Source organism: Trifolium pratense, linkage group LG7 (genome assembly GCF_020283565.1).
Source record: "Trifolium pratense cultivar HEN17-A07 linkage group LG7, ARS_RC_1.1, whole genome shotgun sequence".
Lineage (NCBI taxonomy): Eukaryota > Viridiplantae > Streptophyta > Magnoliopsida > Fabales > Fabaceae > Trifolium > Trifolium pratense.
Window position 1 is genome coordinate 21,951,599 of NC_060065.1, and position 26,331 is coordinate 21,977,929.

Genomic DNA, 26,331 nt, shown 5'->3' on the forward strand with positions numbered 1-26,331 from the left:
AACTAGCTCATCCAGAGTTGTTGCTCAATTCATCTTTCACTTGTTGCAATGTTTTTGTTCATTTTTTCAATTGAAATGTTTTTGTTCTTTAAAAATATATTGCTCATATTATGTATTTGTCTTCTTTTTATTGGATATTGGATATAATTTTCAACAAAACTTAGCTACTTCAAACTCTACATTGTGTGAAAATTGGGGTTTAGTTAATATGATAAGGGTAGAAATGGAAGAAAATATGATAAGCTATAAGCTCATAAGCTAATTAAAATAGCGTCCGAAAAATAAGCTAAAAGTTAGTAAAATAAGCTATAAACTCTTTTTGAAAAAACTTTACCAAACAGGTCTTTTTTAGTCGTATGAGCTTATAAAACATAAGCTATAAGACATAAGCTTAAAATTTGGCATTGCCCCCCATATCTAAAATAAACCCCCATATCTAAAATAAATTGGATTCGAACTTGATGGGCCCGTCCATATAAACTAATCTATTTTGACAACTCTAACTATGTACCTGGTACCGATGGTACATGGTACGTAGTTGTTCGGTACTCTAGTTTTTCTCATGAATTCGTTGCAAGATGACTTTCTCGTATATTAATACGATTAGGTAGTTACTGCATTTCAAGATGACTCTAGCAATTAATATATTTGAAATTTCAAAAGAAACTTCGGTCAAACAAAATTTTATATGCTTATCTTTATGGAAAGGATGTACATTGTGATGAAAAGATATGTACACATGACTCATGAGATTCCAGCAAAGACTATATATATATATGTGTGAATTTGTGGTCAATGGGTAGGGGGACCCCAAATTGTGGAAGAATCCAAATGAGTTCAAACCAGAGAGATTTTTACAACCTGTTGCATTCTTTTGCTGATATAGCAGGGGGAGGTGTTCTGGTTTTTACAGGGGTGGGTTTATTTGTTTTTCTGCTGTGGGATCCAAATTAATCCATTGCCTTCAATTTCCTTCATGACCATTTGTTACTATGCAATTAAGGGAGAATAATGTCATTGTCTCCATACAAAATACAGTACTAGTTTCTATTCAAATTCCCTTTTTAATTTTTTATTCATAAAAATGAATGCAACTTGCAAACCAATCCCTCCCTCGTACATAATGCCAAATTAGTTCCCATCAATATAATTGAATCCCTTTGTTAACAAATTGGTTTTTTGAATGAAAAGCTAACTTATTTTATTTCATCCAAAATAATAGAAGTAATCACTTTCGAAAGAGTCACGTTCAAAGTCACTATTTTGCAATTTGAAGAGCTTTTTGTAAGGTTTGTGGCCAGAGCTGTCAAATTATTTGCATTATATATAGTATATCCTTTAGGGTATCTTTTATCTTCATAAATATGCACATTTCTAGCCATTCAAACATTATAGGCTATATTGAAGATAGGGATGTCAGGAAAATCCAAATCCGATAGATCCACCCGAATCTAAACTTAAGTGAACGGGCGAAACCCGAGTTGACTGAGTTTGAGTTTGGGTTTGGGTGGCACCTGAATATATGGGTGTGAGTTTGGGTAGTATCAAACTCACACCCGAAACTCATTCACCCACCCGTTTATATATTAAGTTGTTGTTGATTCTCTTAATTAATGATGGAAGTGAAGGAGACACGCCTCCGGATGATATCGTCATGGTCGAAGCAAATGTTAATGCTTCTGCTTCTGCCGATCAAACTATGACAGAGAACCAAATACACAAATTCAAAACAATACATACACCATAAATTGAAACCTAAAAACCGAAACTTCGGCATCATTTCATCTCCTTCCACTCTCTCACACTCACACATATAAACACAAAACCATTAACAACCACCCCAAAACAATAAAGCCAAATACCTTTGCTTCTCAACCTTCACAATTACCGCAAACCACAAATTTGGGGAGAGAAACTATCACGGGGAGGGAGAGAGAACAGAGACTGTTGTTGTTGCTGTTGAGATTAGTGGGAGAAATATTTTTTTTAGAGATATGGTTTAATTTGTACCAATATTTTTGGTTGAACCAAACTTAATGTCACATCCATCGGCCAAATGCCACATTTTTTGGTCTATATATACAACCCTTCACCACAGTATGCTTTATTCTAACCTCTACCTCCACCTCAAGCTTATACTGACTTGGGCGCCAAAGCGTTTTCTGCAGGTACCCCTTTTCCATCATCGGGTCGTCTCCAATGCTTGGATTACCGACCTCCATCTCGGAGCATTTCTTCCATCGGTCCACTAAGTGAGTTCTCTACGCTCTCTTTTATCTCTTCAGATAAAACTTGAGTTATGTTACAAATAGAAACTAAAAACCTATACGAAAAAGATATTTTACCCAAATTATATTTAAGCCATAAATTAAACTTATATGTGTGAGGTGGGAAGTTAAATCAAAATATATGGTTCATTTTTAATCCTAAGTTATCTTATCTTATATATAAGTCACAATCAACATTATAATTTAGCATTTCTTCCAAAAATATTCAAGTATGGCTTTAATGGTAGACTATATCCAACTCTTCTTCCTTTGGCTACTCTCAACCATTGCAATTCGAGCCATACTAACTAGAAAGAAAAACAACAACCATCTCACTCCACCAAGCCCTCCAACACTACCTATCATTGGGCACCTTCACCTTATTTCTAAATTACCTCACAAAAGTTTTCACAAACTCTCAACACAATATGGTCCTTTAATGCAAATTTACTTAGGTTCTATGCTATGTGTAGTAACTTCAAGTCCAGAAATAGCAAAGGAGTTTCTTAAAACCAATGAAACTTATTTCTCCAACCGAATGATAACTTCTGCAGTTGAGTACTTATCATATGGCTCAAAGGGTTTCTTGTTTGCACCTTATGGTGACTATTGGAAGTTCATGAAGAAGATGTGCATGTCAGAGCTTCTTGGTGGAAGAACTCTCGATCAACTTCGTCCCTTGAGGCAACAAGAGACTTTAAGGTTTCTGAGGCTCTTGCAGAAGAAAGGGGAAGCTCGCGAGATCGTTGATGTCGGTGACGAGCTCTTGACTCTTACCAATAACATCATAACAAGGATGATAATGAGAAAAACTTGTTCTGAGAATGATAGTGATGTTGAAGACATTAGGAAGATGGTGAAAGATACTGCAGAACTTGCAGGGAAGTTTAATGTGTCAGATTTTATTTGGTTTTGTAAAAGTTTGGATTTTCAGGGAATGAACAAAAGGCTTAAAGGGATTATAGACAAGTTTGACACAATGATGGAAAGAGTGATAAAGGAGCATGAAGAGGAAAAGAAGAAAAGGAAGGAAAAGGGTGAAGGTGTTGCTCATGTTAAGAATCTACTTGATATTTTGTTGGAAATTCTTGAGGATGAGAGTACTGAAATCAAATTGAGTAGAGAGAATGTCAAGGCTTTCATCTTGGTATGCAAGTTTTCTACTAACTTCTATACTTCTATATTATTTTCACCAAAAGACTTTCATTTTAATTTTAATTTTCATCGAGCAAAATTTTTTTTTAGATTTTGATACTACTATCTTGAAGACAAAATTAGGCAGATATTGATCAGATACTCGTACGTACTAGTCCTAAGTACTTGGAATCACTTGATGTCAGAACTGACCCCCCAAGCCAGATTAATTAGTCCTGTGGACCGGAGTTTGGTGGTGATATATATATATATATATATATATATATATATATATATATATATATATATATATATATATATATATATATATATATATATATATATATATATATATATATATATGAGTTTGCAAACTTAGACCCATCTAAAAACATGAAGGTCTATGTTAGCAAGGTGCACCTTTTCACTTTAGACCAAAACACTCTTTTTTACTATTTTAATATAGTTTCAAGCCAAGGGTAGTTTAGTAAAACTGATTTGATGTTTTAACATGAAGGTCTAAGGTAGCAAGGTGCACCTTTTCAAAGTTGAGTAACATGTTTTCTTAAGTTGTCGTTTTTTGATTTCCTATGTTGTTTATTTAGATCGCATATATTTATAATTAAGTGCGTGTAAATTAGAAAATGATTGCACCAACATTTAATAAAATTTACCTAACTAGCCCTCAATTTTCTAGTGTAAAATAACTAAATGTCAAGATTTTTTTGTCCAAAGTGAAAATGTACACATTGCTAACTTAAACCTTCATGTTTTTAGGTGGGTCTAAGTTAGCAAACCCCATATATATATATTAAAGATGTTTTTTCTTTTTGAACAACAAAATATATTAATAACCGGGTCTTTGTACAAGATGAACAAAGACCAATAAAAAATAACTACATAACATAGGTGTCGGAACACCGAAAATAAACACCAAATCAAAAACTTCCAAGGGAGAAGATACTCTCTTTTTACCAATTACTAGACATTACGGCTTGCTTTTCATTGACCTTGTGTCATTAGCAAATAATTTTTTAAAGAGTACCCCCAAAATCTAGCAACAACATTATATTTTGTCTAACTTGTACGAAATTCGATCGATTTCTTCCGATTGACCAATAATTTTGACAAAATATATAAACAAGACTTATACTTATAGTACGACAAAATGGCAGCAGCGATGAAAGGAGCAGCTAACCTATACGGATTAAAATAAAATTGGATATTGATTACGTATTAGTCCTAAGAAAAACTAATTCTAATCTTAAGAAAAACTAATTTCAAATAATCAAATATAAAAAGTGATGTAATATTAAACAATTGCATGGATATTGATCATGTATTCAGCAAAATTCTAATTCTAATCCAAGAGTGCTTAGATGATATGACATAGCCGTATATCTCTTTTAACTTATTCAAGATCCTGATTTGATTACTGGTTTTGGTATGCCATTGCGTTAAAATTGTTATAGAGAGTTTATGAATCATTTAGTTCCACAAAATTCAAAAAAATTAATTTTACAATTGCATGCAATTGATACTTAGTTTACTCTTATGATACTATAGTGTTCACTTTATTAATGTTTTGCATTAAAAATAACCAATTCGGATTTATAACTTTTTTCCCTTGTAAGATCTATTCTTAATTTTTAGGCACATCTTTGTGCTTAAAGGTTTTAATATATTTCTTTGATTTTTTCAAAAAAAAAATTAGGATTTATAACTTTAGCCTATGCATGGTTTATGCAGGATATATTTATGGCAGGAACAGACACATCTGCTATAACAATCGAATGGTGTTTAGCTGAGTTAATAAACAATCCAGATGTAATGGACAAAGCAAGACAAGAGATTGATTCAATAATGTTAGATATGAATAGATTAATAGAAGAATCAGATATTCCCAATCTTCCATACTTGCAAGCAATTGTCAAAGAAACATTAAGAATTCACCCTACAGCACCAATGTTAGGTAGACAATCATCTGAAAGTTGTCTTGTTTATGGTTATGAGATTCCAGCAAACACCAATTTGTTTGTTAATTTATGGTCTATGGGTAGGGACCCTAAACTTTGGGAAAACCCACTTGAGTTTAGGCCAGAGAGGTTTTTGAATGAAGATAACAAGTTTGATGTAAGGGGACAAAATTTTCAATTTATGCCATTTGGAACTGGTAGAAGGGCTTGTCCTGGTGCTTCATTAGCACTTCAAGTTGTTCCCACAAATCTTGCTAACATGATTCAATGTTTTGAATGGAAGGTTGGTGGTGATGGAGTTGTCAACATGGAAGAGAAAGCAGCTATGACCCTTCCAAGGGCTTATCCTTTGATGTGTATTCCTATACCCCGTTTTAATAGCATTCCATCTAGTGTATATTGACCACATGTTGATAATGATGCAAGAATATTTATATACTGTCCTTAAGAATAACAGAATAATGACTCATGTATTTATTTTTGTAAGGGTTTTTTAGGTATATTGTATTAGTTAGTAAGTAAGCATTTTCTATTGTGTTATTTTATTATGAGTATTCACATCTACATAAGTATATTGTATTTTCCTACAAATGATCAAAACTTACCTCAAAGTCTCAAACATCTAAAATGGCCGATATGAAGAATCAGTGGCGGATCCAGAAATTTTGTTCAGTGGGGGCTAGAAAATATTCCAACCAATTACTTTTTAAATGATGTTTGATTTCTTTCTTATACCATGTTATATGTAGATATGAAGTTTCACTACCGTTTAATATTACTTAATCTTCTATCTTGTTTGGCATACAAAGTGATTTCTCATCTTATTACATCCAAATATTCTCTATACACAAGAGTTGAAAATTGAACCTAAACAATTTGCTTCGATGATGCCTGATTTATTTTGCTAACAAAATTAAATGAATATCTAATTTATTTATTTATTTTATAAAATACAACTAAAAATCATTACTACAAGAAATAGAAGATATAAGAATTAAAGAGAGACATAGAAGATTTAACTGGAGAGTGGAAATATATCAAAAAAAAATTAGAAAGACATAAGTGTAAGTTAGTGGCTTAATCAATTTTATGGGGGCTTAGAAGTATTTTATTTACACTAAAAAAACAATATAATAGTATTATGATAGAAAATAATAGTATTCTTGTGGCGGCTTGAGCCCCCAATCCCCTTAACCTGCATCCGCCCCTGTGAAGAATTGTAGCCAAGTAATTTGGTTTCATTATGAAGGAAAATATCCCACATTTACCTAAGTCAAGTTAAAACCCATAAAGACCTCTAAAGTGTGTGTTTTTGTTTGAACTTTGATCAACTATTTAGAATGCTTTCAAGCTATGGTAAAAAGGCATTTATATGTCGGTTTGAGGGAATATCCTTTTCAAATGATCGAATGAATTGGTGAGTGAGAGAAAAATTTGACTTTGGGTCATCGTATGGAACATTTGTTGGACTGAATCTGATTGAGCATGATCACTGAAGTAAAGACCGACAGTTCCATTACCTAATGAAGAAAAATGCTATGAAAAAATGGATTCCCTTGGACTTCAATATTTCCACCGCTTTGAACAAATGGATTCCATCCGCCTTGAATATTAATTCGACCGCTTTGAACAAATCCCGCCGCCTTGATTCCAAGAAGCAGGATCATGATTCATAAAACCGTGAATTTGTAAGTAATCTCCTATAGCATCCTCTGCAATTGATTTTCATGCTACCCGGAGACCACTAAAGAAATAGTTAGTTATGGGATTTAAATATTTTTTTGTTAAATAGTCTGTTGGTTAGACGCACACACTTTAAAGGCTCGTTTAACCTAACCACCACAATCACTCATACCCCATCACCACCATCAATTCCCTTTTTTTGTCTCTTTGACCTAACCATCACAACCACTTATACCCCATCACCATCATCAATAATAACAACAAGTTTGAACCCAGATCTGAAAGCTCGTCCACCGAACTCGAATCCTTCAAGAACAAAATCAAAGACAACCTTCAAAACAACACCAACTAATAAAAGAAGAAGCACAACAAATTGAAAGGCAACACTAAAAATTAAAATAAAAAAGCGACGGCAGTTTGTTGGTTCATGGTGGCGGAGATGAGTTTGATGAGATTGAATTTGGAAAGTAAAGATGAAATCCAATGTTGGGTTGTTGGGCATTTGACTTTTGGGATTTAGAGTTTTTGTTTGGAGATTTGAGATTTTGATAAAAGTTAAGAGTTTTACAATTTTGGAATTTATTTAATTTTGGATTTGTTTTGATATTTTGGGTTTGAATGATGAAGTTATGAAAAAATGATAAAGGAATGGAGGAAGAAGATGAAGAAATTGAAACAAAAATTTGTTGGTGATGGTGCACTCTTAGATCTGGTGGACATGCAAAATCTAATGGTTATTTTTCTTTCAAAAAGATTCAATGGTTAAGATTAAAAAATAATAAACTTTTAATTATACACACAATTTTCTCATAAGGGTAATTTTGTAATTGAAATAATCTAAAAAATCAAAATACTATTAAAATTACAATATTTTAAAGTAAAATATTTATTTTAAAAAAATGCAAAATGAGATATTAATTTAAATTTTATAACAAATTATATATAATTCTTTTGCAACGGTAGTTTTATTATTTACAAATGAGATATATCATATATTTATTTAACTTATCTAACATATATAATTGAGTTATTTATTTGATCATGATTCATATAAAAAACTTAACTTGTTTATTTTCTCATGATTTTTATTTATAATTATATAAAGTTTTATTTTACTCAATAATTATATAGAATTATTTGATTACTAATTTATATTTTTTATTTATAAAATTCAAAGTATTACAAAATAGTTTAAAGTAAGTAATTTGTTTCATGTTAAATTATTACTCGTTACTTTTTTGAACTGCGAAAAATATTATTAAATAGCACTCATACATCAAGATGTACTTCAGATGCCAAAACGTTTACAAATTTGAACAACATATAAACCAGTAAAAGGAGCTAATTAAAAACTATTCATCTAGTCCTTAATATAAGAAGAAGTTGACTTTTTAGATACATTGAAAAATGAATGTATCTAATCTATAATATAGTCAATTTTTTAATGTATTTAAAAAATGTATTTCTTCTTATATTAAAAACCGGAGGAGTATAAAATACAAAGGCTCCACAACGTCAAAGTGAAATAGACATAAAAGTGGCACTAACAACCACAAACACCAATAGCAACTACACACAAATAGCTTGTACTCTGCACCATAAATAGCAGGGCCGCCGATAGCATCAACACAACAGAAGCAAAAAATAGCAGCACAACAGAACATAGCTGGAAAAATCACTGCAACATACAGTCCCTCGAATTTCATACCCATTCGTACAATAGGCATGAGCGCATCGCCACTATATTCATATACCATTGCCACGAAATTCGTAGAATAGAATCCACCGCAGCCTCCACGACCCCCTCGTTGTTGAAAACCCGATCATTTCTCACCTTCCACATAATCCACACATATGCGAGGCAGAATATTGAATAACCCTTTCTAATTCTTTTATGGCAAATGCTAAATAGTGCCCCCGGGGCACTCTTTAAGCCCTTAAATACTAAGTTTTTTTATAGAATTTTTATCGAAATACGTAAAGTCAACGCATTGAAAATTGTAGTATTTAACTTTTTGAATAAAAAGTTTCTTTAAATTGAATGTTTAAAGAGTGCCCCGGGGGCACTCGTTAGCAAGACCCTTCTTTTATTGCATCCACTACCAACCAAAATAGTGTACACAGTCATTATTTTCTGGGGGGGAAGCACAACCAGCACACCTAACCATCGATTGATCGCATACCAGACAACAGCTGCAAAATTACAGTGCAAAAATAAATGACTAGAAGATTCCACGGCGCCTACACACATGGGACAAAACGCATCTTCGGCGCGAATAATTCTTGGTTGATATAAATTATCCTTAGTAGGAATTCTGTTTAGAAACAGTTGTCAGACCAACGTACAAACTTTTGAGGGGGCTGCTCTCTTCCAAATGCTTTTAAACACAAAAGATTCCAACGGATTTTCAACATTTTGGTTCAACAACATCCTATCAAGTGATACAAACGCAGACTTAACCGAAAAACCATCATCCACATTCGGACTCCAAAGTCATGTATCTGCCATCTCCGTAGTTGCAACATTACTAATTGTCACCTACAATTCTCGCAAAATTTCCTCTTCCCACACAAAAAAGTTCTCCGCCATAAGAACTCCTATCGCCACACTCCGTTCAACCATACCCCCATATCTTGAGCCAAGTCATCTTTTTGCATCGAAATCTCGAATAGCCTAGGAAATCTTTGTTGAAGTGCTTGATCCCCCACCCACACATCCTTCCAAAACCTAGTTAAGTTCCCCTCCCTAATTTCTTCTCTGAATCTGTTTGAGCGTAGAAAAATACTATTTAGTAAGATTTTTTCTATGGAAGAAAGAAAAGAATCTTATGTGTTAACATATATCACTTATAAATTAGAATCACTCTCTCTCATGTATGGTTAACTAATTTTTGATTGGTCAAATTCCTTAATTTTATGGATTCTACTCTTTTTTGTGTAAATATTTCTTACTAAATACTCAATCTGTTCCAAATTTTTAGTTTTTTTAGCTTTTTAATTTTGTCCCAAAACTTTAGTCCTTTTAAAAAACCAATGCACATTTAATGATATTTTACCATTTGTACCTTACAAAAGTTAAAGCATTAATTAAATATATTTTCTCTTTCTTAATAAAGTAAGGGTAAAAATGATTTTACATATCATTTCTTAATCTCCGTGCAAAACTCCAAAAAGACTAAAGTTTTGGGACGGAGGGAGTAGCAATACTCGTGAGCGTATGCTCGCAATCTGTCCGGTGAGCGTATGCTCGCAATCTGAATATCTGATTCTGTCTGGTGAGCATATACTCTCAATCTGAATCTGTCTAGTACGCGTATGCGCGCAATCTGAATATGGTTCTCCACTTCGATTAATGTTATTAGTTAGTTTAGCATATTTTCAGGGTTGATTTTGTGCCAAGCTCAAAGCTTAGTTGACTTTAGCTTGAGGAACAATATTAGAAATAAAATATTTTGAATTTATATTATTATGTTTTTTCGATTTTTGTTGACAAACTCTCGCATAATTATATGTTAATGCATTATGGATTTGAAAGAGGTGTTAGATAATAGTATTAGACATTAGTGGACTTATATTATTGGACTTTATGTTAAATTATGATATTATTAAAACCATAACCCTTACTTTCTATTTCTCTCTAAACTTTTAACATAGCAAGTTGAGAAACACAATTTCATTATGGGAATGAAGCTTATCGCAAAACAAGAGCATTAATTGTGTTTGGCCAAAGTGTTGTTGCCATCATTACTCCTATTGACTACTCAAATATGTGCCGTGTAATATGTGTTGTGTGGGAGAATATAATCAAGGATTATATGTGTGGCTAATGCTACGCTGGACAAGTGGTCCACCTCAATCTATTATATTTTCTTCCCCTAAAATAAATTACTTAGTTGACCACCTTCACGATTATTAATGTATAATTTTAATTATTAATGTCAAATTCGAATATTATTTATGACTAATTCACCATAGACCCACATGTGTACGGTTGGATATTTCAAAAGTAAAATATTTTATATTTCAAAATGCAACTTATTTTCACATCTATTTTAACTCAAATGAATTGTACCTATTACTGTAAGGGATGCTTGCCAACCCGAATTCGATTAAATGAAAGGTTTGTGCCGTGTCCTTTAACATGTCCCATATGTGAACAACAAAATGAAGATGATTGCCATGCATTTTTTGAATGTAGTGATAGCGTATTAGCATGGAAAGGGGCTGGATTAGAAGCAAAAATTTTGGAATACACTCACAGATACCATAATGTAAAAGATGTCATTATGCATGTTAAGAATAATTCAAAGTTAGTTAAAATTGAGTTAGTTTGGTTATTGCAAAAGCTGTTACTTGCTTTACAAGTAAAACAGAATTAGTTAGTGTGTAGGTTAGTTAGTTGAGTTAACTGCTATGTGAATAAGTAACCATAGTTGGTTAATGCTAACTCATTGGTTTTGTGTATAAAAACCATACTACACCATTGTAAAGATATATCAATTGATCATTAATGAATTTACCCCTTTTCTCTCATTCTTTCTCACAATTTGTTCATTCACATTCATCCATTCATTGTTCATAAGTTCTAACAAACTGGTATCTAGAGCCTCAAGGTTCGTGGCATTAAAGAATTGATCAAGATTCACTGCAATTTGATCAATTAACTCAGGAAGAAGATGACAAGCCAACTAGAAACACTCAGCAACAGTTTTGGTGGGAAATTGCCAATTCTTGATGCAAGCAATTGTGATCGATGGAATAAGCAAATGAAAGTGATATTTGGGTTTCAAGAAGTACAAGATGTGATTGAAACTGCTATCACTGAATTAGCAGCAGATGCAACAGACAATCAGAGGAATGCACATCGTGCATTGAAGAAGAAAGATTTCAAAGCAATGTTCTTCATTCATCAATGTGTTGATTTGGTGAATTTCCAGAAGATTGAGAATGCAACATCAGCTAAGGAATGTTGGGACATTCTTGAGAAAGCACACTCAGGGAATGAGAAGCTGAAGCAGGTTAGATTACAAACTTGGAAAAGGAAATTTGAACTGCTGCAGATGGAAAACAATGAAAGCATTGCAGATTACTTTAACAAGATCACAAACATCACAAATCAGATGAAGAGTTGTGGTGATACTTGTGACAATCAAACCATTGTTGGTAAGGTTATGAGAACTTTATCTCCTAAGTTTGATTATATCACTGTTGCAATAATGGAAACCAAAGATTTGTCAACATTGACATTGGATGAATTACAATGTACACTGGAGTCTCATGAACAAAGAATCATGGAAAGAACAAAAGATAGGGCCACTGATCAAGCATTGCAAGCTCATGCAGAAAAGAAAGGCAATGGCAAATGGAAGGGGAAAGATAAGTCCAAGAAGAATAATAATTCACAAGATAACTCAAAGAAAAACAATGATCAAGCTGAATCTTCATCTCAAGGCACTGCATCAAATCAAGATAAGAAAGGGAAGTTCAATTTGAAGAACATACAGTGCTATAATTGCCAGAAGTTTGGTCACTTTGCAAAAGATTGCAGAGGCAAGAAGGTTCCAAGGTATGGAGGAAAGAATAAGGCTGAAGCACATATTGCTCAGGAAGATAGTGACTCAGAGGTTGATCCAACACTGTACATGGCTACCATTACAGATATTAAAGATGATCAAGAACATTGGTATCTTGACACAGGTTGCAGCAATCACATGACAAGCCATAGAGATTGGCTAATCAACTTCAACAGTTCATCAAAAACTAAAATAAGGTTTGCAGACAATAGAACAATTCCAGCTGAAGGAGTAGGTGATGTATTGATCAAAGGCAAGAAAGGAAATCAAGCCATCATCACTGGTGTTCTATATGTACCAGACATGAAAACAAATTTACTAAGTTTGGGACAGTTACTAGAGAAGGGATTCATTATGCATATGGAGAATAACATCATGGAAGTGTATGATTCTCAGAACAACACTATTCTGAGAGCCCCTCTATCTCAGAATAGAACATTCCAAGTCACCTTGACTGCAAATCAATCCCAATGTCTGGCTACAATAAAGATCAATGACCAAGCGTGGTTATGGCATCTGAGGTATGGTCATCTGAACTTTAAAAGCTTGAGTCATCTGCAAAACAATGAACTGGTCAATGGATTACCTGCAATTAAGATCCCTAGAGATATATGTCAACATTGCTTGATAGGCAAGCAAGCAAGAAAGTCTTTTGTCAAGAATACTGCAATGAGAGCTAAGCAGGTACTTAATGTAGTATATACAGATGTATGTGGTCCATTTGACACACTATCTTTAGGAGGAAACAAGTACTTTGTATCATTCATTGATGAATTCAGCAGAATGATGTGGATTCACTTAATGAAGAGCAAAGATGAAGTGCTTCAGAATTTTAAATCATTCAAACTGTTAGTTGAAAAGCAATCAGAAAAGAAGATTAAAATTCTAAGAAGTGATGGTGGTGGTGAATACACCTCAAATGAATTCAAGACATTTTGTTCAGAAAATGGAATTCAGCATGAAATAATAGCTCCATACACTCCTCAACACAATGGAATGGCTGAAAGGAGGAATAGAACTATCATGAATATGACCAGATGCATGCTAAGAGAAAAGAATCTACCTCACAGCTTTTGGGGTGAAGCTGTAGTTACAGCCTGCTATGTTCTGAACAGATGTCCTACAAAGCAAATAGATAAGGTACCAGAAGCAATTTGGTCAGGTCACACACCATCAGTGAAGCATCTTAGGGTATTTGGATGTCTTTGTCACAGACACATACCAGATCAAAAGAGGAAGAAACTTGATGATAAAAGTGAAATGATGATCATGATAGGATATCACACTGCAGGTGCCTATAAACTCTACAATCCAATCACAAAAAAGGTAACCAGCAGTAGAGATGTCACTTTTGAAGAAGATAAGAGCTGGGATTGAAATGGAAATACAGCACAAGATAAAAAGTATGTTCCATTTCAGTTACTTGATGAAGAAGCAACTGAAGAAAACACTATGCTAACACCTCCAACAACTGCAAATGAGCCAGTTGTACTAAGAAGATCAGAAAGAGGAGGTATTCCAAACAGAAATCTGCAAGGGTATGAAACAATCCCAGATGACATGATCACACCAGATGGTGATATAGTGCATTTTGCATTATATGTAGACACTGAGCCCTTGACATATCAACAAGCAGCAAAATATGAAGAATGGAGGGGAGCAATGGAGGAAGAAATAGCCTCAATTGAAAAGAACAACACATGGAACTTGGTCCATCTGCCTGCAAACAAGAGGCCTATAGCAGTCAAATGGATATACAAATTGAAATACCTACCTGATGGCACTATAGCAAAGTACAAAGCACGATTGGTTGCCAAAGGATTCCTACAGAAACAAGGTATTGACTTTACTGAAATCTTTGCACCTGTGGCAAGGATTGAAACTGTGAGACTAGTAGTTGCTATTGCAAATCACTTTGACTGGGAATTTGTTCAATTGGATGTCAAGTCTGCATTTCTCAATGGCAAACTTGAGGAGGAAGTATATATTGAACAACCTCAGGGTTTCATAGTTAAAGGAAAGGAAGATCATGTGTTGAAACTGAACAAAGCATTGTATGGCCTAAAACAAGCACCAAGAGCTTGGAACATGAGAATAGATGAGTTTCTCAGCAAAAATGGATACTCAAAATGCACTGTTGAACATGGAATCTATGTCAAAGGTACATCACAGAATAGACTTTGCATAGTGTGCCTATATGTTGATGACTTACTAATAACTGGCAGCAGTAAAGATGAAGTTAAGAAGCTAACAAGTCTGCTAAGCTCAGAATTTGACATGACCAATTTAGGAGGTTTGAAATATTTTCTTGGGCTGGAATTCACTAAGACAAGTAGTGGTATGCTGATACATCAGAGGAAGTATGCTTCAGATATACTAAAGAGATTCAACATGATGGATTGTAATCCAGCTAACACTCCAATGGAAACTGCATCAAATTTGAATGCTGATGATGAAGGCAAATATGTGAATAGTACTCACTATAAACAGATGGTAGGAAGCCTTAGATATGCTTGCAACTCAAGGCCAGATATATGTCATAGTGTAGGGATTGTTAGCAGATTTATGCAATCACCTAAACTGTCACATATACAAGCAGTGAAGAGAATCCTAAGATACCTACAGGGCACAATTGACTATGGTGTTTTGTACACCAAAACAGATGAGAACCAAAAGAAGCTTGTTGGTTATTGTGACTCTGACTGGTCAGGTGATAAAGTTGAAAGAAGAAGCACAATGGGATACATCTTCACATTGTTCAATTGTCCAATCTCATGGAGTTCAAAAAAGCAAAGTGTAGTTGCCTTATCCACATGTGAAGCAGAATACATTTCTGCCTGCAATGCTGCTTGCCAAGGAATCTGGTTGCTAGCATTACTGCAGGAAATGAAGATTGATATTGAACAGGAAGTAGAGCTAATGGTTGACAACAAATCAGCCATTAATCTGGCCAAAAACCCTATAGCTCATGGAAGAAGCAAACATATAGAAACAAAGTTTCATTTTTTGAGAGATCAAGTTACAAAGGGGAAGATCAAAATGACTTACTGCAACACAGAAAAGCAAATGGCAGATGTGCTCACTAAGCCATTGAAGATTGATAGATTCAAGGATTTAAGAAGAATGATGAATGTTCAAAGCCTTGAGACTTTGAATTAAAGGGGTGTGTTAAGAATAATTCAAAGTTAGTTAAAATTGAGTTAGTTTGGTTATTGCAAAAGCTGTTACTTGCTTTACAAGTAAAACAGAATTAGTTAGTGTGTAGGTTAGTTAGTTGAGTTAACTGCTATGTGAATAAGTAACCATAGTTGGTTAATGCTAACTCATTGGTTTTGTGTATAAAAACCATACTACACCATTGTAAAGATATATCAATTGATCATTAATGAATTTACCCCTTTTCTCTCATTCTTTCTCACAATTTGTTCATTCACATTCATCCATTCATTGTTCATAAGTTCTAACAATGCAGGTGTGTAGAAATGAGAATGAAAGAGTAGCAGGGCTGTTTGCTATGGTATTTTGGGTGCTATGGAATAATAGAAACAATTGTGTTTGGAATGGTGAGAAAGAAGCGGGCCGAAGTGTTGGGATTAAGGCATCAGTGTTATGGAATGAGTGGCAGGAGGTTCAGCTGATACGCTCCAGCAATAACAATGCTAATCAGCCGCAGCAGATAGAACGTTCATTACAGTGGCAAAAACCCCCCTTCGGATGGCAGAAATGCAATGTCGACGCGGCATTCCACAAGAAGGAAATGAAAACTAGTGCAGGTTGGTGTGTTCGTGATCATACGGGTCAATTCGTCATGGCTGGAACATCATGGAATCAAGGAAGGTGCTCTATTATAGAAGGAGAAGCTATAGCATTGCTAGAAGCAATGACGGAGGCAGCAAGAAGAGGCATCACTAACGTCATATTTGAGACCGATTCTAAAATAGTAGTGGATGCAATACAAAATCTGCATAAGGGCTTTTCCGAATTTAATTCCATCATATGTAATATTCAAAGTTATTTGTCTTTTAATTCTAACTTTAAGGTGAAGTTTGCCAAGCGACAAGCGAACATGGTTGCCCATAAGCTTGCTAGAGTGGCCATTTCTTGGGCTAGTCGCTATTATCTTGAGAGGATACCTACTTGTATTGAAACTATTTTGATTAATGAAATGTTTTAAGTTTGTGTTTGTCAAAAAAAAAAAAAAATGAATTGTACCTATTTACTTGCTATTGGACAGTTACACAATCCTAATTATTAGCATTTGTGGTTTTGCAACGTTAAATTTTTTTTAGTCAATTGCTTATAAGAAGGAAACAACATCAGAATGAAAAGTGTGGTTTTTCATGTGTGATATATTCAAGATTATATCAAGTATCAAAATACTTGACCGTGAAAACAAAAGGTTTTGAGAAAAATATTGTATATTATTATAAGTTTCAATGCTTTAGCCTTTTTCATTATGTGAAGTGTCTGAGTTACCACATTGTTGATATTCTCGTGTCTTGATAGCCTCAAGATGTTTATCGTTGAGAAGAACCGGTTGTATTCTGGGGGAGTTGCGCAATATTTGCGGATAATTTCTTAGTTCAATGATTACATGCCTCCAGTTAATTGATTTTCAGCCATCCGCGCCATCATGTACTCCCTCGAACATAATTATAAGCAAAATTCATTTTTTAGGTTTATTATTGAAAAAATAATGTATTTGATCTATATTATTGACTAGATACATTATTTTTTCAATGAACCTAAAAATTGAATTTTACTTATAATTGTGTACGAAGGGAGTATGTGTTCTTGTTTGTATTCATGTCATATGGAATATAACTTTGCCTGCTCCTTCGTATTTTTTCTTTGGCCGCAGCAGTTATTATGAGGTCTCACTCTATTTCACCAGGGTTTATTCTTAACACGCAAAGGAAAATAACTATAGTAACACGTGTTCTTGACTTTTTCTATTACTCTTTCTATTAAGTCGAGACTCGAGAATATTGTTGGGGTAAAATAACCTCAGTAATTTCCCACAACATATGAAGAAGAATGTGCTTATAATATGTGGAGTATATCTTTAACTTTTATATTTTTTAAAATATAAATATTAGTTCTACTATGAGATGTGGACTCTAAATTTATTTTTAATTCAGGCACTAATGTGCTCTATGTTCCAATAAAAAGTAGTTTAGAGATAACCTGATATATTAAAAATATAACATTAATTTTGGTCCTTCTAAAAAATAATTAAAAAACACAAAATTATGAGTAAAGAAAAGAAAAAAAAGTCAGCAACATTTGCATGTGTGGCTATAGTTCAGCCAGCAAATTATAGCCCCACCATTTTATTTTTTTTAATGATATATCATGTCGAGGGACTAAAATAAAAGGAATCAGATATTACAAAGTTAAATCAAGATGAATTCTTTTTTTATAGACTAAAATCCAAATTTGCCTGCATTATAGGATGCCATAAACTTATATCTGTAAGGCGGGAAGTTAAATCAAAATATATTGTTCATTTTAACTCCTACAAGTTACCTTATATATAAGTCATAATCAACATCATATTCACCATTTCTTCCAATAATATTCAAGTATGACTTTAATGGTAGACTACATCCAACTCTTCTTCCTTTGGCTACTCTTCACCATTGCAATTCTAGCCATACTATAGAAACAAAAACAAGAACCATCTCACTCCACCGAGCCCTCCAACACTACCTATCATCGGACACCTTCACTTAATTTCTAAAGGGTAAATGATCATTTACCCCCTGCAAAATAAGGAAATTTTCGTTTACCCCCCTGTTCAGATTTTTTTTCTGTTTACCCCTTGCAAAAAATAGATTTCCTCATTTACCCCCCTAGGTGTACAGCAGGACATCTGACTGTGTAAATCTGCTGACGTGACTTGTATATGTGGAAAAAAAATCATTTATATTTATTTTTAAAATTCCACATCATCTATTAAAAAAATTTATAAAATAATTAAAGCTAAATTATATATTTGGTCTTAACTTATTTATTAATTTTATTTTGGTCGCTTAACTTATCTCCGTCGGTCAATTAAATTATTTTCCGTTAAAATTTTGACAAAACTCATCACTGTATTCATCACATTCAAACACTAAGCCCAGAAACTCATACAAATTCATCACATCTATCATACAAAAAAAAAAAAACCAAAAAATCCAGAATAAAAAATTAAAAACTAGATGTGGCCGGTGACTTTGTTCCCTGTTCCTCTCTTTCTTCTAACAAGTTCATCTTTTTCTTTTCTCCTTCTTCTAATCTACCTAAGTGATTGTTCGGAAGCTTCCTAGTTAACCATTCCAACCCCATCTTCTTTCTCTTCACAACTTCCATTTTTTTTAACCCATTTCTCTTTCACGTAAAGAATCTTAATCAATCATGTGATGGAGGAATTTGGGGTAATTTTCTTGCGATTAGAATTCTGAATCGATTATGGTGATGGGAAAATTTGGGATAATTTTCTGGGTTTAGGGTAGAAAAAATAAATTGGGGAATTTGGGGGAATTTTTAGGAATGATTTCAAGGGTTTAAATTTGTAGAAAAATTGAGAGAATCTATGAAATCCAGCAGTTACGATGATTTTATGGGTTTGAATTAGGTGAAAGAATAAACATTGAAGTTTGAAGTTTTAAAATTTTTGGTTTTTTTTTTTTTTTTTGTAAATGTGATGAATTTGTATAAGTTTATGGGTTTGGTGTTGAATGTGATGAATAATAGCGATGAAGATTAACGGTTTTGTCAAAATATAATGGAAAATGATTTATTTGACAGACGGGGATAAGTTAAGGGACTTAAGTGTAAGAATAAATAGTTAATGGAATAAAATGAAACCAATAAATAAATTAAGACCAAATATATAATTTAGCCTTAATTATTTTATAAAAATAATTAATAAATGACATGTACCAAAAAAAATTAATAAATGACATGGAATTTTAAAAATAAATATAAAATGAATTTTTTCCATGTGTACAAGCTATGTCAGCAAATTTGCACAGTCAGATGTCCTGCTGTACACTTAGGGGGGTAAATGACAGAATCTATTTTTTGCAAAGGGGTAAACAGAAAAAAAATCTGAATAGGGGGGAAAACGAAAATTCCCTTATTTTGCAGGGGGGTAAACGATCATTTACCCATTTCTAAATTACCTCACCAAAGTTTTCACAAACTCTCAACACAATATGGTCCTTTAATGCAAGTTTTCTTAGGTTCTAAGTTATGTGTAGTAACTTCAAGTCCAGAAATAGCAAAGGAGTTTCTTAAAACCAATGAAACTTATTTCTCTAACCATATTATAAATGCTGCAATTGTCTATTTATCATATGGCTTAAAGGGTTTCTTATTTGCACCCTATGGTAACTATTGGAAATTCATGAAGAAGATGTGCATGTCAAAGCTTCTTGGTGGAAGAACTCTTGATCAACTTCGTCCCTTGAGGCAACAAGAGACTTTAAGGTTTCTGAGGCTCTTGCAGAAGAAAGGGGAAGCTCGTGAGGTCGTTGATGTTGGTGATGAGCTCTTAACTCTTACAAATAACATCATAACAAGGATGATAATGAGAAAAACTTGTTCTGACAATGATGATGATGTTGAGGATATTAGGAAGATGGTTAAAGACACTACAGAACTTACAGGGAAGTTTAATGTGTCACATTTTATATGGTTTTGTAAGAATTTGGATTTTCAGGGAATGAATAAAAGGCTTAAAGGGATTATGGAAAGGTTTGACACAATGATGGAGAAGGTGATAAAAGAACATCAAGATGAAAAGAAGAAAAGGAAGGAAAAGGGTGAAGCCGTGAAGGTGTTTCTCATGTTAAGGATCTACTTGATATTTTGTTGGAAATACTTGAGGATGAGAGTACTGAAATCAAATTGAGCAGAGAGAATGTCAAGGCTTTCATCTTGGTATGCAAGTTTTCTAACTTCTGTATTATTTTCATCAATACATACTTTCTATATTATTTTCATCATTTTTATTTTCATTAATACTTTCTATATTATTGCCATTGATAATGATTAGAGGTCACCTGCTGGGTATGTGATCTTCCAACTGTAGAGGTCCTTATGGGCTCCTTAAATCTCCTCTGATGGGGATGAAGAAAAAACCTTTTCTGATGAGCTGTCGTTTTCAGGTTATATCTACAATTGGGGACCATAATCCCTATAAACTAGATATTCTAATTTGGCCCCTCATCAAATTAGATATTGACTTATGGTTTAAGGTTTTAAATTGCGGTTGCGGTCGTGGATGCGGTTGCAGTTGTTGCGAATGCGGTCATTGCGGTTGTTGCGATGTGAAATCATTTTGAAATTTCACGAGCTATATAAAATGAAACTAGTATGTAACTACACTATTTATCCACTATTACATAGTTTTAGTTTATTCCATAAACAATAATTTGAATGTATTGAAAATACACGGTTGAGAGATTGTTAAAAGTAAGATTTTGCATTAATTAGAAACAAATTAGGATTTGAAGTTCATAAATTTTATTTTTTGGTGAGAAAATTTGAAATGAACATAGCCGAAAACATCTGATGCGGCTTCCGATGCGGTTGTGATGCAGTTATGATGCGGCCGTACACGTGAATTAAGATCACACTGCAATTGCGGTACGATGCGGTTGCAGTGGTTACCGCATCAGCAATATTGCGACTGCAATTGCGGATGCGGACCGCAATTTAAAACCTTTCTACACAGTAAATTACCTTTATTGATATTTATGCTTGAGGAGTGCTAGCAACACACTCTTTAACAAACACACTCTAACACACTCTCTTCTATTGGTTAAAATTTATATGGGTCCCATAAAAGTTATATGGGTTCACATTTTTTTATGGGATCCATGTGAATTTCAACCAATAAAAGAGAGTGTGTTGGAGTGTGTTTGTTAAAGAGTGTGTTGCTAGCATTATTCTTTATGCTTTTAGCCATAGGTACTTATTATTAATTAGACCACTGCAGCTTTGGCTAATTACATAATGGCAGTGACACATGTAATATTACAATTGTGACCCAAAAATCCTAACAAAAATAACCAATTAGGATTTATAACTTTAGAGTATGCATGGTTTGTGCAGGATATATTTATGGCAGGAACAGATACATCTGCTATAACAATGGAATGGGCTTTGGCTGAGTTAATAAACAATCCAGATGTAATGGACAAAGCAAGACAAGAGATTGATTCAATAATGTTAGATAAGAATAGATTAATAGAAGAATCAGATATTCCCAATCTTCCATACTTGCAAGCAATTGTCAAAGAAACATTAAGAATTCACCCTACAGTACCCTAACATGATTCAATGTTTTGAATGGAAGGTTGATGGTGATGGAGCAGTTAACATGGAAGAGAAAGCAGCTATGACCCTTCGAAGGGCTCATCCTTTGATGTGTGTTCCTATACCCCGTGTTAATAGCATTCCTTCTAGTGTTAATTGAGCAAAGGTTGATGATGCATGAATAGTTATAGGGTCCTTTAACAATAAAAGAATAATGACTGATGTGGTTTATTTTAGTAAGGGTCTTTTAGGTATATTATATTAATTAGTAAGTATGCAGTTCTATTGTGTTATTTTATCAGAAATGCTATAGGGACACATTTAATACCAAAAATACAACAAATATACTCTACTATTCCTTTATACCTATATTTCTATTTTATTTTTATTTTTTATACCATATTGCCACACATGTTCCTTTATTTTTCTCTTTCCATTCCTCGCTGTTTTCTTCCTCTCACCGAGCCTCTGCGCCGATCTCCCTCCACCACCAATCATCGCCGGCGACATCTCCCTCCACCACTAAACAACCATCACCGCCTCTTGCAATTTTGAAAAATCAAATGTCAATTTCAGGTTTGTTTCTCCTTTTTTTAGGGTTTTAGATTTAATTTTTTTTTCCTTTCATGCAACTTTAAGAGTGAACTAGTAATTATTGTTTCTGTTTCTGGATATCATGATACTAGGCACTCATTGTTAAGCTTAAACATTTTACATTTTACAGTTTCTGTTTCTTTTTTTTTGTGTTAAAATTGTGTAAAGTGACCCCATGTTGTTATTGGTTATTTTTTAGTTTTTCTTCCATTAATTAAAAAAAATTGTGTAATGGATTTGTAATCCAAAGTAAATTGAACTCTTTCTTTTTCCCTGACAATGAATCTGTTTTAAAAATTGATTGGGTAGAAGGCAAACTTGTGAGTTGAGTGGTGATTTAAGATGTGATTTAATTGTTTTTTGAGTGAACTGATTTATATCTTACTCACTTGGCACCTCTTATGGCTTGTTAGAGTTGTTGCTTTATTTCCTTTACTTATTACAAGTTACCTCTTGTAATGTAACATAGATGCGAGACAAAAATTTGGGCGAGTTGAACGCCATTTTCATTTGTCGAAGAACCTTTCTATGTATTTGAGTAAAATGGTCAGATTAGGCGTGCACCACCTGTCGTAAGAGTTGAGAATATGTTTGAGCATGTTCAGATTAGGTGCTTTGTGTTTAAGAATTTGTGGAAGAGCCCGGCACCGTCTAAGGTCATCACTTTTTTGTGGCAGCTGATTTTAGATCGAATTCAAACTAAGGACAATTTACGTAAGCGGAGGATGATACATGATAATAATTTCAACTGTGTGCTTTGTACTGTGTGTATTGAATCGGCATGTCATGTTTTCTCCATTGCAAGCGTGCAACTGAGATATGGTATGCGATTACAAGGTGGTCAGGACTGTTTCTAATTATTCCGCATAATATTGCAACATCGTTTGCGTTATTCTATACTAGTGCAAGGAATACGAAGGAAAAGAAAGGTTTGTGCCTGATTTGGCATGCATATGTTTGGGCTATTTGGACTGTGAGAAACGATGGTGTTTTTAACGCGAAAGTGTGGAGCGGGTTAAGGTGCTGTCTTGGAAGTGGTTCATAGGGAGAATGGCGACGGGTCCGTGTTTACTATATGAATGGAAGTGAAGTCTGTTGGATTGTATGCAGCGTTAATCAGAATTTGTGCATGGGTTTTGGTGTTCCCTGTAGGTGCTTATTGTTGCGTCCCCTTCATCTGTTCTCTGCTTGATGTTTGGCTGGTGTGTTGTGATTGCTGCTATGTGTTTTTTAGTCTCTTTGCTTGGCCTTTTTGTGTTTGCTGCTTTGTAATTTGTAGTTGTCGCGGCGCGAAAAATAACCTCGAGTGTAAACACTCGAAAAGAAACAGAGTCGCCACTAGGCATGGCAATAAAACCTATACCCGCGGGTACCCACCCAAACCATACCCGCTTTGACGGGAAAAATCCGAGTTGACTGGGTTTGGGTTCGGGTTTGGGTTTTCCCCGATTTCAAAATATGGGTTTGGGGCGGGTAATGGGTACATTGATACCCACCCCGAACCCGTCCCCGAACCTGCCCCGCTTATACTAAAAATTAGATTTCACCTCTTTTAAATTAGAAACGCTTAAACATTCTCTTAAATTACGTTCATATATTTATTTTTTATTTTAATTTGAGTATTAAACAAACCATTTTCTCTATTTTTTTTTTCTTTATTTAAAAAAATATTGTTGAGAGAAAATAATTTTGGACATTTAACTTTTTTTTTAATAAAAAAATATTAAAATATAATCTAAATTCATGTGGAAAGAGGCGTAACGGGGATACCCGAAACCCGATGGGGATACCCGATCCCCGTTGGGTATGGGTTTGGGGTTATCATTTTTATCCCCGCTTGAATTTGGGATGGGTTTGGGGAAACCCGAACTTTATGGGTTTGGGTTTGAGGAGGGCAAAACCCGTCCCCGCCCCGCCCCATTGCCATGTCTAGTCGCCACCGAATTTTATTTATCCCAAAAAAGGGAAAGGAAAATATCGAGAAAACCTTGGGGTAGAGAAAAAAGGGTTCGGGAGTTGGTTATGCGAGGGGAAGGTATTAGCACCCCTCACATCCGTTGTACTCAACGGGAACCTTTTAGAGGGAAATGTTTGTTTGCTTTAATGTGTTTTTTAATGTTTGCTTGATTACTCGTTTCTTGCTTCATCGATAGAAAAAGTTTGTTTTTATTATTATTTATGTTATTATGGATGCGGGGAAAAAGGTTTTGTTTTTTATTATGCCCGACAAGATGTTGAATCTTGCTCCTGCGTATTCCCAGGTGCAATGGGAAAATCAGGGTTTCGTAGTTCAGAGTAAAAAATGTTTGTGGGTTGGTTGTTTTTAGACGCATGACGTCTAAGTCGCATTCTCGTATTTAAACGCTGCTTGTATGCTCGTACTTTGGAGGCTTAAGCGTGGTTTGTGTTACGGAGAAAGGACGAAAACGTCACTCGTTTTATGAAAAGAGTTTTACTTTTACTGCGCGCGTGGGCAGAGAAAATGTTTGAGTGTGTTGAGTTGATTTTAGGAGTTTTAATGAAAACGTCCGAGAATGAGGATAATCCGAGTCACGAGCCATACGTCAGGGCCTCGAATTATCCGGGGAAGAATGTCATATGTCAGACTAACCCCTTTTCACTCTAATTATGCTTAAGTTCTTTTATTTGATTTAAGAAAATCAAAAGGAAAGATAAAGCGGATAATGAAGTGTTTTAATGTTTTTTAGCGTTGGGGAATGAGAATGATTCAAGTCACGAGCCATACGTCAGGGTCTCGAATCATTCGGGGAGAGAAAGCCATACGTCAGACTAACCCTTTTTCATTCCAATTATGATTTGATTTGATAAGTTTAAGCAAGATAAACAAAAAAACAAGCCAAGCAGACATAGTATAACCATAAACATATGCATGGACTGAAGCTTTTGTCAACCGGTTAATTTTGTTTAATCGTGATTGTTTAGGAAAAAATAAGAATGAGAATAATTCGAGTCACGAGCCATACGTCAGGGCCTCGAATTATTCGGGGAAGAAAGTCATACGTCAGACTAACCCTTTTACATTCCATTTATTTTAGTTACGGGGTTTTTCAAGAAATAAGCACTTATTTAAATAGGCACTTAAAAATGGACAAAAACGCCACTGGGGTGCAAAACTGGGTCTGGGGGTGAAGCAATAGTAATCTGCAACACCAAAGCCCAGCCGAGTTCGTCAAAAAAAACAAACAGAACAAAAATGATTCAAAGTGTTATCAGGATCAGGGTGCACGATATGCTTCACAGATCTGGGCCTTCTGATTCATCAGACGGGTTGGATTTTAAAATAATCAAACAGATCTCAGCCTTTCACCAGATCCAACAGACCTGTTTTAAACTTGGGAAGAAGCCAATGACGTGCTGACACGTCATCGTCTTCAACCCCCCTCCTTCTTCTTCACGTGAAAGCAACAACAAGAAGCCATGAAAGCTTCATCGAAGCTCACGGCTTCAACAACAACATCATCAATTTTTGACCAAAAAACAAAAGTTTATATACCTTTTCACTCGAAATATTTCGTAGATTATGAATATGAACTTATATTTTTCAAAAGATTTTTGTATCTCAAAAACGGTTCGAAACTTTAAAACCCAAAAAAACTTTAAATTTCACATTTGTTCGATTTAAGAAAAATCAAGGGTTGGAAAAGCTTCAGATGATGTTCAGGAGTAAAAAGCGTTGAGAATCTTACTGGTTTCGAGCTCTGTTTTGGTGGGTTAACACCTACTCTTTTCTTGGCTATTTTGAACTTTGAGTAAGCTCCTCTTGACGGTTTT

At 34.3% G+C, this 26,331-nt stretch overlaps 1 protein-coding gene across 1 annotated transcript; it reads left to right on the plus strand.

The window, feature by feature from the left end:
- The first annotated feature begins 1,617 nt into the window (after window positions 1-1,617).
- On the plus strand, window positions 1,618-22,224 carry LOC123895400 (cytochrome P450 93A3-like). The gene is made up of 3 exons (XM_045945680.1): window positions 1,618-3,414; window positions 5,151-5,636; window positions 21,962-22,224. Exons 1-3 carry the CDS (start codon window positions 2,500-2,502, stop codon window positions 22,103-22,105), a joined length of 1,545 nt encoding a protein of 514 aa, XP_045801636.1. The 5' UTR covers window positions 1,618-2,499; the 3' UTR covers window positions 22,106-22,224.
- Window positions 22,225-26,331: the final 4,107 nt, after the last annotated feature.